This window comes from Chelonia mydas, chromosome 5, assembly GCF_015237465.2.
Source record: "Chelonia mydas isolate rCheMyd1 chromosome 5, rCheMyd1.pri.v2, whole genome shotgun sequence".
Taxonomy (NCBI): Eukaryota; Metazoa; Chordata; order Testudines; family Cheloniidae; genus Chelonia; species Chelonia mydas.
Genome location: NC_051245.2, coordinates 107,973,835 through 107,987,144, shown reverse-complemented (window position 1 = coordinate 107,987,144; position 13,310 = coordinate 107,973,835). Strand labels below are relative to the sequence as shown.

General features: G+C 42.5%; 1 protein-coding gene across 6 annotated transcripts in view; it reads right to left on the bottom strand.

The window, feature by feature from the left end:
* Positions 1-2,210: 2,210 nt before the first annotated feature.
* The window catches only part of CNTLN (centlein), a 294,546-nt gene continuing 283,446 nt past the window's right edge, over positions 2,211-13,310 (bottom strand). For 4 of the 6 annotated variants that reach the window (XM_037902022.2, XM_037902023.2, XM_037902027.2 and 1 more), the window contains 2 exons: positions 12,878-12,955; positions 2,211-3,037 (listed from right to left, as the gene is read on the bottom strand). In XM_037902022.2, the coding sequence (XP_037757950.1) occupies positions 2,936-3,037; positions 12,878-12,955 (180 nt within the window). In that variant the 3' untranslated portion in view covers positions 2,211-2,935. Of the gene's footprint in view, positions 3,038-9,414; positions 11,262-12,877; positions 12,956-13,310 lie in introns of those variants that run through there. The other 2 variants (XM_037902024.2, XM_037902026.2) reach the window with 2 other exon arrangements.

The window sequence follows — 13,310 nt, the reverse complement described above, 5'->3', positions numbered from 1 at the left end:
GGAGGTATTAGTCTTTGGAATTAGTCTGCTCATCCTCGCTCTCTGGCTGAATCTCAACAGTGACTACCACAGTCTTCCACATGGTTTCAACCATCTCTGTGGTAAACCATTTCTCTGCTTTTTTGGCTGAAGGTTACCATGAGCTGAAAACAGGAGGTTAGCTTCTTTGGGGAAGACCTTGGATCTCACATGAGGAGGACTTGGAGAGGTGAATGACTTTTTTCCTGCGGGTTCTGGCCTTTTGGCTTTTTTTAAAAAAACTTTTTTGGGGAGAGTGGTTATCCCCTTTTGAAGACTGGTCTCTTTTCTTAGCTGTTCTCCTTTTCAGGTCTTATCCCATGGGTGAACTGTGTGTCCGTGTGTATTTCTCTCAAGTCCCTGAGCTTGATCTCATATGTAATTGGAGAGGAAGTGAAAGGTACATTCCTGAGAGAGTGTGAATACTGCTCTTGGGAAGAAGAAGAGTCAGAAAGGATGTCAGATTCCTTGATAAGTCACATTTCAGAACCCGGAAGAGTGCTCTGGAACTTTTCTCTTTTGAGGTGGATTGGGTCAAGGGAAGAATTCTTGATCAGAGAGAAGAGTCCATTCTGTTGAGTCCCAAGTGATGAACAGAACTGACACACTTTCACAGAGGTGTCTCCTAAGGAATCTCTTCAGATGTGGGGAATGCAGAGGCCCCAACAAGCTCTCCAGACTCTGAGACCTTTCCTTAAGCAGAGTGAGGGGCTGAAGTCTGGAAGCAGCTGTGCCACAGCTAGGACTGCAATGGATAAAGCAGGACAGTTGAACAGCCACTCTATTTACACTGCCAATAATTGGAAAATCAGGTGTCTGGGTAAAAGAGGTGTAGCCAAGCCCCAGAACGCCATGGAAAAATCCAAACAGCCTCCGGTAGTTACAGAAAGTTCAAATGTCTTGTATTGAGGAGGCTCAGGGTTCAGTAATGTTGGCACAGCCATGCATTTATCATTTTTGTGGGTATAGGGCAGCATCCCAGTTTTGAAAACAAGCTCGTAAAGTCCATGAATCTACTCCTCAGAAGTCACCTAACCAATTAGTAGATATCCATGCAGTGACCTTTATTTAATTTATATAAACTATTTTGGTAATGAATGTAATTCTTGTAAAAAGTACCCAAAAGTCAGACCCACAAATTAAAGTCTTATTTATCCACTGTGGCAAATTGCCAGCACTACTCTGATGGGTCTCACGCTTACTCTTCTTGGGGGGGTGGGGTTCAGGGCACCGTTTCTTGCCCCTGAACTGGGGTATTAACTGCCCCACTAGTGTCCTAGAGGAGGGGAGTGGAGAGGGAGGGACCCGGCTCCCCCCTCTACTCCAGGTCCCAGCCCAGGGGCCCTAGGGATAGCAGTAAACCACTAGAACTAGCGGTTCCTTCCCTAGGCTACTTCCCTCTCCTGCCCTTCAGCTTGTGGGGCTTCCTGCCCTCCCTCTGCACAAACCAGGTGTCCCTTTACCTAGGGTCTTGGTCTTCTTAGCCCACCGCAGCACTTCTCCAAGCTCTCCTCTGCTTCCCTCCAAACTGCTCTCTGCTCCAACACCAATCCACTTTGCTTCAACTCCTCCAAACTGCTCTCTGCTCCAACACCAATCCACTTTGCTTCAACTCCTCCAAACTGCTCTCTGCTCCAACACCAATCCACTCTGCTTCAACTCCTCCTCTTGTCTGATTGAAGCAGGGGTTTTTTATCATGTGACTGGCTTCAGGTGCTTTAATTAATTTATAGCAAACTTTCTTCCCTCTACAGGGAATAAGGCTCCCTTCTAACACTCTCCTGCTGCCCTCTGGCCATGCTGTATCACACCACAGACAGATGTAACACAGACAACTGCACTGCAAATTCTCTGCACCGCCTCAACAATGTGCCTCAACTAGTACTCCTCTAGAGAGGAGGGTACTACAGTCTCCATGTCCATTCAATCCTTGAGTCTGAGAGCAAGGGTGTTGATTAGAGACTTGTGGTTTGGGGGCTTTGCAATATGAACGTCTGTCCCCTAAGAACTAGGCTAAAACCAACTCATTGAACATAGCTCAGCTACAGAGCTGCTCTCCTGACTCACCATGCAACACATGTGGGATACAGCAGCAGGAAGAGCTGTGATCAGAACCTAGGCAATAGTTTTGTGTGTGTGTGTGTTTACAGTATATGAGCAACATTCTACACACAGAGCACTTCAGAGGCTTCTCATTAAAAAAACACTGGAAATCATTTTTATTTTGGTGAACTATTTCTTAAATACAATTAAATACACTGGACTCTCAACACACTCCTAATTAGAAAACAAAACTACAGCTTGCCTAATGGTCTCTGAGGCTACTGCATACTTTTCCATTTTATTATTTCATGTTCTTAACATAAAACAAACCCATTCAAGGACTGCATACCATTTTATACAGAGTACATAACAAAGGCTGGGATTTGCAAAGGACTCAGAAGGAGCAAGATGTCCAAATTCCATTGAAATTCAATGGATTTGGACACAAAACTCCATCTCAGCTAAAGTGTTTTGAATGATACATCCCCCAGTGTCTTGGCCATTTTATGCATACACAGTGCTCTCACTGATTTGTACAGTTCTTATGGTTTACTGTTCACATCCGTGACATCTCATCTCCTCAAGGCTTGCACTGGCTTTCTTTACTAATGTACTTGAAGGAAAATCATTTTTAAGTTTGCATTGATTTGTGGCAATTTTAGTGTTCAACAATCAAATCTACACTTTTCCTCTTTAAATGGGAATGTAATTAATTCCACTTGTTCAACAATTAATTAGTTCACAGAGTCTTCTTCCTTCTATATTGAACTTGACTACTGATAATTTTCTATATGAAAGGGAAAGATGTGAGGAGCACAAAACATTTCCCAGTCACTCTGTATAAAACCCTTTCCAAACGTAGTTCGCAGCAGTATCATATGGTTTGCCTCATAAGAGAACTATACTCTTCTACCAGTTTCTTCTTCTCATTTAGTTTTTCCAGTACTGCATCCATTAAATATGAAGCAAAAGGAAACTGAAAAAGAAACATAAGAAAAATGGTTACTGAACTCCATATTTCCTTCAGCTGAAAAATATATGCTAAATATCCTTAAACCATTACATTTCACTTATTTCTGACAACTAGCACCCACTTGCACACATCTGATCTTTTAAAACTGATCTGCCTGGTTAGTGTGTGTAACTTTGTTCTTTATCATAAAAATGATAAAAGAGCAAAGTAAAATGAAAAAAGATAAACGCCTTATTGAACAATTCATGGTTTACTGACCATGTTAATGATGTAATCTACAATACTAGCAGCTCTGTCATTTATCTTCAATCAGCTGATCAATATGAGGTTACAGTCATCTCCAGGGCACATATAAATAGAAGAGTACTATATGTTCACTATGCTCAAGAGAGTGAGACAGAACTATCAATACAGCTCCCTGTGCTGCTGCTAAATGTCTTAAGAGTAGTATAGCGAAACTTTTGTGAATAAATGCAGAAAAAAAATCTCCATTGATCAGGATGTTGCAGAGAAGTCTGTTACTCTAAACATAATGGGAATTTTACAAAAAGCTGAGTTTACATATTTTACAGAAAAGTTAGATTCACTCTGGTGTCTACTTTCAAACCCAGCTTTTTAAAGGAAAACAACTGGTGTATTGTCCTCTATTATGTCTTTAAGACTTAACATATACTAGATATTGTTGCATGTAGTTTGGACGTTTTCAGTGTATATCATACTGTACAAAATGGTGTAGATTCAGCCCTGGATAGATTCTGCTGCCAGCGTAATCCAGGCGTTTGAGTGCAGGGGGGTGGAAAGTCCATCAGGAGGTGGCACAAGGTAACATCAACTCCACTCAGTTACCCATTGCCCCAAAAAGTGAGCAATACAGGTGGGGTGGGAGGCTCAGACATTGTACTGCTTCAGAACACCTTCTGGAAAGCCTCTGCTAGCAGAAGATGTCCCAGGAACAACTTAAAGCTGCCCCTCCTGGAAGAAGCCTTGGGTTAAAGCACTTTAATTGGTGTCCTTTCACAGGAAGGTGAATCCTAATGGAAGAACAGCATTTGCAGCCAGTACCAGAAGAGGGCAAGATAATTTTCCCCCAATCATGCAATCAGGGGTGAATCAAGCCAAATAATCACACCAATGGATATAAATGTAAAATGGGTTTACGTTTTAGTTGTTGAGTGGAGAAATCAGTTCTCTCTGGTGTTTAGGACTCAACTCAAGATAACCATCCCAGTGTTTTCACAATTCCACACTCCATGACTATTGTTTGCAAGTACATTACCTCTGTTCTGAATTTCTTTTTTCATTTCTATATCCTCCTCTCTTCCCATCATGTGTGCTGGGCTTTAAAGACTAATCTGGGTTGATATTATTTATGTCAGATATAGTTATTGCACGTTTCCCTATGGAAAAGGCACAAACTACAAAAGAGGCCAAAAGTGAGAGTAAGAACATTGTTGAACAACCTGAACAATGGTAGGGCTATTTTTATTTACATTTTTTATAATTAAAATGTTACAAGAAATGATCTGTATAAAACGATCGAGGGTAAAATCTTGACCTTACCCATGGAGGCTGTGCATGAACCGGGGAGTGGAGTGGGGTGGTGAGGCCAAGTACTACGTCATGCTCAACAGTCACTGCATTTACAGGGCAGGCTGCCATGGTGTGCTGTGTATTCCTCCTCTTGAGTAAGAACGGTTTATGCACAGGGCTAGCACTAGCTGGCTGGACATGTCCTCCAGTGCTCAGCCCCTAGGTCTGTGGTGTGGGATTGCTGAGCTAGTCAAGCACACCTGCTAGCACTCTTTTGAGAGCTTCAGGAACTACTACGCTGCTGTGTGAGGATCAAACCATTGATCACAGCATGGTAGCACAGCATTGATCACAGTATTGGTATTACAATGGCATAATCTCAGCTCAAATCCTTTGGAGATGCTGTAAACTGTGGGCCTGTCTCCCCAGCCCAGGAAGGACTCACTGTCATGTCCAGAGTATGTCAGGCCCTTCTTCCAGGGCACCGTTTTATTTTTCAAGCATAAAACTTAGGCAAAACATGTAAACCAAGCAGTTCCTCCATCAGGGGCTACAGCTCCCAGAGGCTTTCCCACTTGTCCCTCCCAAAACTGAACAGAAAACAACCCTTCCCTTCAATCCCCCTGCTTCAGGAACCCATCACCCTCCTGCAACTCCAACCCAACTGAGCTCTCTCTCAGCCCATTATAGGGATCACTTGACCGCTTCCCAGCAGGGTCTGATAGTCAAACAGTGCTGGCTGGCCCCAGGAACTTAAAGAGGCAGGCCATCCTGTTAGAGTTACCTTCTACTGTGCTGGAAAATTATTGACCATAGCATGGTGCCCACTCTGTAACTGCTCTTTGTTGTCGACATATATTTCTCCAAGAGCAGTCTATCATGACTTCAAACTCTCGCATAAGTTCTTCTTTCCCTAGCTTGACCACATTCATTTTTGATTCATTTTATATTTTTTCCTAATGAACTGCTTTAAATTAATGTATTATCTCACTGCTTTTTCAGGTTCCTATCATTCTATAATGTACTTGCTGTTCACTATTTTTGCAGCTGTATGTCATAAGAAAGTGATCTTTAAAGAAGTCTTTCTAACTAAATTATTCACTTAAATCAAGAGCAGCAGAAGGTTGAATATTGTGGCATTCTCTTACATTTGTCAGTTTGGGAGAGGTATTTGTGTTTTTATCTGATTCTCTTTATGGACACACACCCTGCACTGGATCTCTGCAGTCTTCAACTTCAATAGAAGCCTGTCAGATTTACTTTTATAGATGGCTTTGTAAATACACTGGGATATTTGCATTCCTGTTCAGGATTTCAGAACAGTTGACGAAAATCCAATCAAAAGAATCCATCCCAGATTTTAAACCTGCCCATAGCCTGGGGCAGGGCTGTGCGAATTTAGTTAGCACCATGTCTATACCTAAGCTGTGCAGACGTGTTCAGTACAGCTGATGGTTATGTATTTTAGTACTGAATGTGGTTTCATTCAAGTGGCTCCCAATAATCTGGGCCACAACCAGTTTTCCGAAAGGTAACTGGTAATAATAATACTAGACACAATCAACTGTAATTTATAATAGCACTGAAGGGAAGTAAAATTTAATAGAGTTGTATAAATTCAGACAATCTGAGAGAGCAACAGCAGCCTAGCTTTACATGTTTTAAGACTTACCATATTGCCTAAGTTTTCAACTTTTCACTCTTTTAATAGGAACACCTATAAAGATGAAGTGGGAACATTTTGTGCAGATGTTAACAAGATAGCTAGTCATCTTGGGGACATAGTCCATTGGGAGGGAGCATGGTCTAATAGTTAAAGCAGAAACCTAAGAGTCAAGGAGTGGTAGGTTCTATTCTCAGCTCCCTGACAGATTCACTATGACCTTGGGCAAGTTAATACCTGTCTTTCAGATTCCCTGTCTGTAATAATGGGGATAATAATATTTATCTGCCTCATTGGGTGTTAGGAAGCTTTAGAAATTTGTGTTTTGCAAGTGCTTTGAGATCCTTAGATGGAAAAAGGTATAAATGCAAGGTGTTGTTGTTGTTATTATTATTCTAATGAGGAGAGACATCCCAGTTCACAGTGTGTCAACTACCGAAAACATCTACCCCACAGACTGTGTTGTTCTGCTTGACAGTGATTTACAAATTAATACAAAAATTAAGTTGTTTAATTCTTTGCTAATATCTTTGGAGTGCACACAACAGTGATTACAAATACATTTAATCTGCCCATAGCGGCGAGTATTTCAGTAAAAGCTTTTATTTATTTATTTTTCACTTCAGAGCAGCTTCATCTTGAAGTAGGTAAACTGTAAATTCGACGGAAATGAAACTTGAGAGGAGCAGGCTGAAATTGCATCTGAAACTAATTTCAGCAGAGGCTAAACTTGAGTGTTTTTTTTTTCATTTCAACATAAATGAATTAGTTGTAAAAACTCAGTCAGGTAGTAATCTGAAAATTCATCACTCTATTACTGTTCCTTGGCTATACTGATTTGCGAAGACTCACGAGACTAATAAATTCCCACCTGTATATCTGTTGTCCACTATTGGCACAGGTTGGAACATTTGCTAATGAATCCAACTGCTCCCTTTATTCAGCCCATTTCATGCAATGCAGTGCATTGTTGTTACTGCTCATCCCACAAAATCATGCATTTATAGTATTCCAAACTACCAACCTAGAGAACAGAGTTCCTATTATATTACTGCAAGGACAATGCAAACATGGATGTTAGGCTTGATGGCCCAGCAAGGATGTTAAAAGTTATATAACACAAAGAATTGGTTCTAGATGCAGACCATCATGTCTGTTATAGAGACTTAGCTTTTTTAAGGACAGGATTCTTGAAGCTGTAGTCTCTGGGTTAAAACAGGAAGGTGGATGGTGACAGTGGTAGCATGGGGTGAGGGAGTTTCTTATGATTGATCACATGACTATGTTGGCAGCAAGGCCTGCTGGGGGAAGAGAGAGAAAATAAAAGACAGGCTCTGTTGCTAGAAAGATAGTATGGGAAGGCAGGGAGTTGACCCCACTGGGAAGTCTGAAGGGGGCCATCTATGGCTGTTGGGCTACATTCCCAGATGAGAACTGAGTGGGTCTGTGGTCAGAAGCCCATGAGAGAGCCAAGGACTATCTGCATGCCCTGCTGAGTGGGTTGTGGAGAAGGGTGGCTGGACAGTTGCAAGTCCTGATACAAAGGGGAAGAATTATCCATAGACCCTAGTGAGAGATCTGTGGAAAGCTGGGGACAAGGTGTGGACAGGGAGTTTTCCAGTGCGTTACAACCATTAGAATACAATTTGTACATTAATAAAGAAGCCCCAAGGAGGGTACATTTTATTATGGAGCTCTTGTTGCATTGGGCATGATTACCCCAGAGGCACACAAGGAGGAAGGGGAACTGAGGCACAACTGTGTACCTGACAAAGGACCAGTTAAGCCAACCTTGTAACAGGCTCCAAGGCGTGAAAGATTTTGGCAGACTACTTGTACCTTGTTAAAAATCTCTCTTGGAGGTTTGAAGGTAGGGTTGCCAGGTGTCTGGCTTTTGACCGGAACGCCCGGTCGAAAAGGGACCCTAAAGGCTCCGGTCAGCAGTGCTGAGCGGGCCATTAAAAGTCTGGTCAGTGGTGCAGTGGGGCTAAGGCAGGTGCCCTACCTGCTATGGCTCCGTGCAGCTCCCGGGAGCAGTGGCGTGTCTCCCCTCCAGCTCCTACACATAGGGGCAGCCAGGGGGCTCCACATGCTATACCTGCTCCAAGCGCCAGTTCTGCAGCTCCCATTGGCCAGGAACCGCAGCCAAATGGGAGTTGCGGGGGCAGCGCCTGCGGATGGGGCAGTACACAGAGCCGCCTGGCTGCGGCTCCATGTAGGAGCTGGAGGGGAGACATTCCGCTGCTTCCAGGAGCTGCTTGAGGTAAGCACCACCCAGAATCTGCACCCCTGACCTCCTCTTGTGCCCCAACCCCCTCATTCCCAGCCCCTCCCACCCAATGTCCCACCTCCCTGATCCCGCTCCTGCCCTCCGAACCCCTCAGTCCCAGCTTGGAGCACCCTCCTGCACCCCAAACCCCTCATCCCCAGCCCCATCCCAGAGCCCTCACCTCCCCTGCACCCGAATGTCCTGCCCCAGCCCAGAGCCCTCCTGCACTCTGAACCCCACAGCCCCGGCCCAGAGCCCCCTCCTGCACCCTGCACTCCTCATTTCTGGCCCCACCCTGGAGCCCACACCCCCAGCTGGAGCCCTCACCCCTTCCTATACCCCAAACCCCTGACTCAGCCCAGAGCCCCATCCCATACTCCGAACTGCTCGGCCCCATCCCCCATCCTGGAGCCCCCTCCTGCAGCCCAAACCCCTCATCCCCGGCCCCACCCCATAGCCCACACTCCCAGCTGGAGCTGTCACCCCCTCCCGCACCCCAACACCCTGAGCCAGCCCAGTGAAAATGAATGAGTGAGTGAGGGTGGGGAGAGCGAGTGATGGAGGAAGGGGGGTGGAGTGAGCGGGGAGTGGGGCAGGGGAGGGGCCTTAGAGGAGGGGCGGGGTGGAACAAGGGTGTTCAGTTTTGTGTGAGAAGAAAGTTGGCAACTCTATTTGAAGGACCGATTTGGAATGAGGCCAATGTGCTTTCATTGCATTCATATACAAAATTATTAATTGATTGTCCAGAGGTAATATTACTACTGTCCATCAGGATGAATGAAATCTTTGTGTGGTACAGGAAAACTTAACTAACTGAAATGAAGGCCAGATATTAATCTGGATAAATGAGGTTTTCAAAACCTGTTTTTTTAAAAATGGACGAGAGACAAATCTAGTACCCTGTGCCTGGCTCAGGTAGCTAGCATAGGCACTAGGGACATGAGGAAAGAAGTGGGGAAAGAATCTTTCTTCCATCCCCTACTGGAGCTGTAGACATGCCTAATGGCTAGAATGGCCTACACTGGTTGTTATGTGCCCTACTCCCCATTAGGGAAGGACTGGAAGTTGTGTGCCCTGGTGGATTCCCCAGCTCTGCCTTTCTCATGCCCCACTAGCTATGCATAGCCTCTCAGAAGTTTCCAGGCAGGGGCGTGTACCTCCTATGACGCCTCTTCACATACAGCACCCCCTTGTGCCGTAGAAACCCATTAACTTTCACCCCATTCTGTTTTACGTACAAGGGGTGGGGTTTTTAGGGTGTTTGTTTTTAATTTTTCAGTGATGAGGTTCCAGGCACTGCGAGTTGATGCATGAATATAAAGATCATCAAAAAGACCTCATTTGCCAGTCAAAATGTAGCTTTAGACAATGTGTGCTTATAAATATCACAGCAGAATTCCCAACTCAGTTATTTCCTTAGATAATACCATTTTTATTTGAATAATATTTTGAAAAGGAAATTCCTCCATTTAGTTTGTACGGGGCAGTTCTTCACATGTGTTCGTACAATGGCTAGTACAGTGAGGCCTCGATTCTGACTGGGGCCTCTGGGCACCACTATAATGTACATATTAATCATAGCAACAGTAATACTTTCCTAAAGCCAGCATAAATACAAACCTTTTCAGGTCATAACCGTACAGAAAATAGGAGTGTAGATGAAGTGTAAAACAGAGGTGTGCTATAGTCGTTTATGATTACACTCTAGGGGAATCTATAAAATGACATTAAAAGCAACTAGTGCTTCCCCCAGTCTCCCCCAAAATTTCTAATGCAGCAGTAAAACAGCATATGTCAGTAATAAAAATAAAATGTCTATGACATTTTAAATGTTATCGTACTGTCACAGTGGAATAAAATTAGCTTGAAAAATGATCTAGAGGGATATGATGCAGTTCATTATGTATAACAGCAACAGCAGCAGTTTCCCAGTGTTCATAAAGGTTTCTCCATTAAATTTACCTCCAGTCAATAATTAGGAGTCCACAAATAAACCTAGGCAATTAAATCAATACTGCTGGGCAATTATGTTCCAGAGTCCTGGCTCAATGGCACAAAAAGACACTATATCAAACTGCAGTGATCTGATGCAATTTTCTGCAGGACATTTTCTCACAATAAGTGCAGAAAGTAAGCCTGAGATGCCATATCACAGATGTGTATGTGTACATAGAATATAAACGTATCTCACTGTGCAAAGTCTACATTTTATTCTGATTAGAGTCTTGACAAAAAGTTCCCATTTTTTCCACTTTTAAATTGAGCATTTCAGGTCAGAATTTTAGAAACATGTATTAAAAGGAAACACAGTATCCACCAATGCACAAGACCTGACTTGAAAATTGTAAAGGGCATATCCTTCTCCATGGGCTACTCTCAGGAAGGGTCAGGAAACTCCAGGATTTCCATTCATAGTTTTCTTCACGTCCATCTGTAGGAAGCATGATTTAATCCCCCACACAGAAGAAGAAGCAGATCTTGACCCCAAAACCAGCCCATCCCCTGGTATCCTCCAGGCTCTTGCCAAAACTTTTTCTATGACAGTTGGGGTGCCAGGTGTCTCCCATGTCCCTACAATCCCTGCCAGGGAAAAGGAGCAGGGATGCCTCACAGCACAGAGGGGAGATGCAGGTAAGTTCATGATGATCGAATCACCATTAACTTACTCACTAAATTCCCAGGAGTTAGAGACGAGGAAAGTGATCCTGCTGAAAGCAAGCAGCCCTTCCTCCTTCCCTAGCTGAAGTTCCCGGTGCCCTTGGAGCCTAAACAGAAAGAGGTACTTGGTCACAAAAAAACCACAATCCTCATCCTTGATGCACTAGGTTTTCATACTGTCTGCTTGTGGTGGCGGAGAGGATGATATGGCCCTAAATCTTTTATTTAGTTTACTTTTATGATCTGCCAGGTGCAAAGGAAAAAATTACATCTGAATTAAGAAAGAATATAGAGCATGATTCTTATTCTGCAGGTTTCTAAACTATCCCCAGTATGAACTGAGCACATCATTTATTCCTACGACTTACTAAAGTTTAGGTTTAACATTTCTCAAATCTGAAGGAAATGTAGGGACTACATTTGTGTTTCTGTTTTGCATATAGCACTAAAACGATTTAAATGAAGCTGCACTGCTTGTGGCCAGGCCAATGCAATTCAATGGGTATTTCATTCTCCTCGGCGGCAGCAATTAAGCAGCCTTAGTGGTAGTATCTTCTGATAATGAATGAAGAAAAACAATCACCATTTTAATAGCTGATTATGGGATTTAATCTTGACACTGAAATATTTTTTTATTTTCTTTAATTATTATTTGCTGTTTAGAAATGACTAGCCTCTGAAATGGCTCTCAAAATATTTTTAATTATCTACTTTCTTATTAGAAATAAAGTATACAGCTTAGGCACTCACCCTACTGCATATACGTTTAAATTTATAAATCAAATGTCATTTTATTTCAGATATTAGATACACGTAATCACGATTCAGAAAGTAACTAAAATATAATGAAAAAGTTTCAAGATCCAGTGGATGTTGTCAGTGATGTCCAAACAACAACTGACTACGACTAGAAAAGCAGGGCTCTCACCTGCCAATAAACTGCCCTTGATCACTTACAAGAGGGGGAGCATCCCAGCAGACTGTGTGTGTATTAAAAAAAAAGACTTGAAAGAGAAGAAAAAGTATCACACAGGTCACAGCGGCAGTCTCAGAGGACCCCTCAGGGATTTCAACTAGTCTCAGCCTTGTCATCCTCTATGCAGCCTTCTACTCTGCACAGAAAATGTCGATAGGAAAATGTTTGAGGGGCCTCTGGTGGAAATTTTTTCATTCTTTCTGCATTGACAGGATGCCAAATCAATATTTACTTCCCACTAACAAGCTGCTCGAGGTCTCAGTAGAAAATATTGTAGAGAATGCGGGAAGACACGGTAATAAACAGCTGTCTGGCTGTGAGGAAAACATGAATTGACTGGAAACAGGTCCATAGTAAAAGGTCACTGAAACCCATGAACTCCTCAGGTGTCCATATCAACTACTGACTTTAAAGGCACATAATAAAAAATCTCTTTTTCCTAAGAGGTATGAAAGAATGGATCCTTTTCACTCTACCAAGCATACAGACTGACTCAATAATTTAATTAATACATTTGTGAAGATCTGTGCTGGTTTTCCCCAGATTATTTACATCCGTTAAGTTAGCTAGTACAAATATGGTGTTAACTTCTTCTCTGTCTCATGTAATGCCTCACAGTTAAAGAGAAGTAGAAAAGAAACATCAGAAAATAATAACATTGTACTGCATGAATTACTACTATTAAAGATATATAATTAGTTAGATTAGAAAGTTTTAATTCATTAAGTGGATAAATAAATGTAGTACCTGTCCTTCAAGAAGTTTCTGTATGTAACACAGCCATTCCTTATCTTTTTCAACTTCCATTTTAGCCCTTTCTATTTCCTAAAAATAGAATAAATATGAATTACATAGGATTTTCTTACTATTATACTCGCAGAATATACTGAATAGTTACAGACAACCATAACTGCATTTTTGCACACCAGTTGAGTAACTGTATGTGTAAATGGGGACAATACTTTGAAAACTGGCTGCCTCAATAGGATCCTCAAAATCTTTGAGGGCTTCCATTGCATTTACACAACCTATATTTGCATCTGCAACTGGATAACTGCATGCCCAGTTCTTCTTTGAAATACACTTGTATGTGTGTGAATGAATACATGTGCAAATTTTATAAGTGCAATTGAGGAAGTCACTTTGGAAGTTTGGGATCTGTGCATAGATTAATAAAATA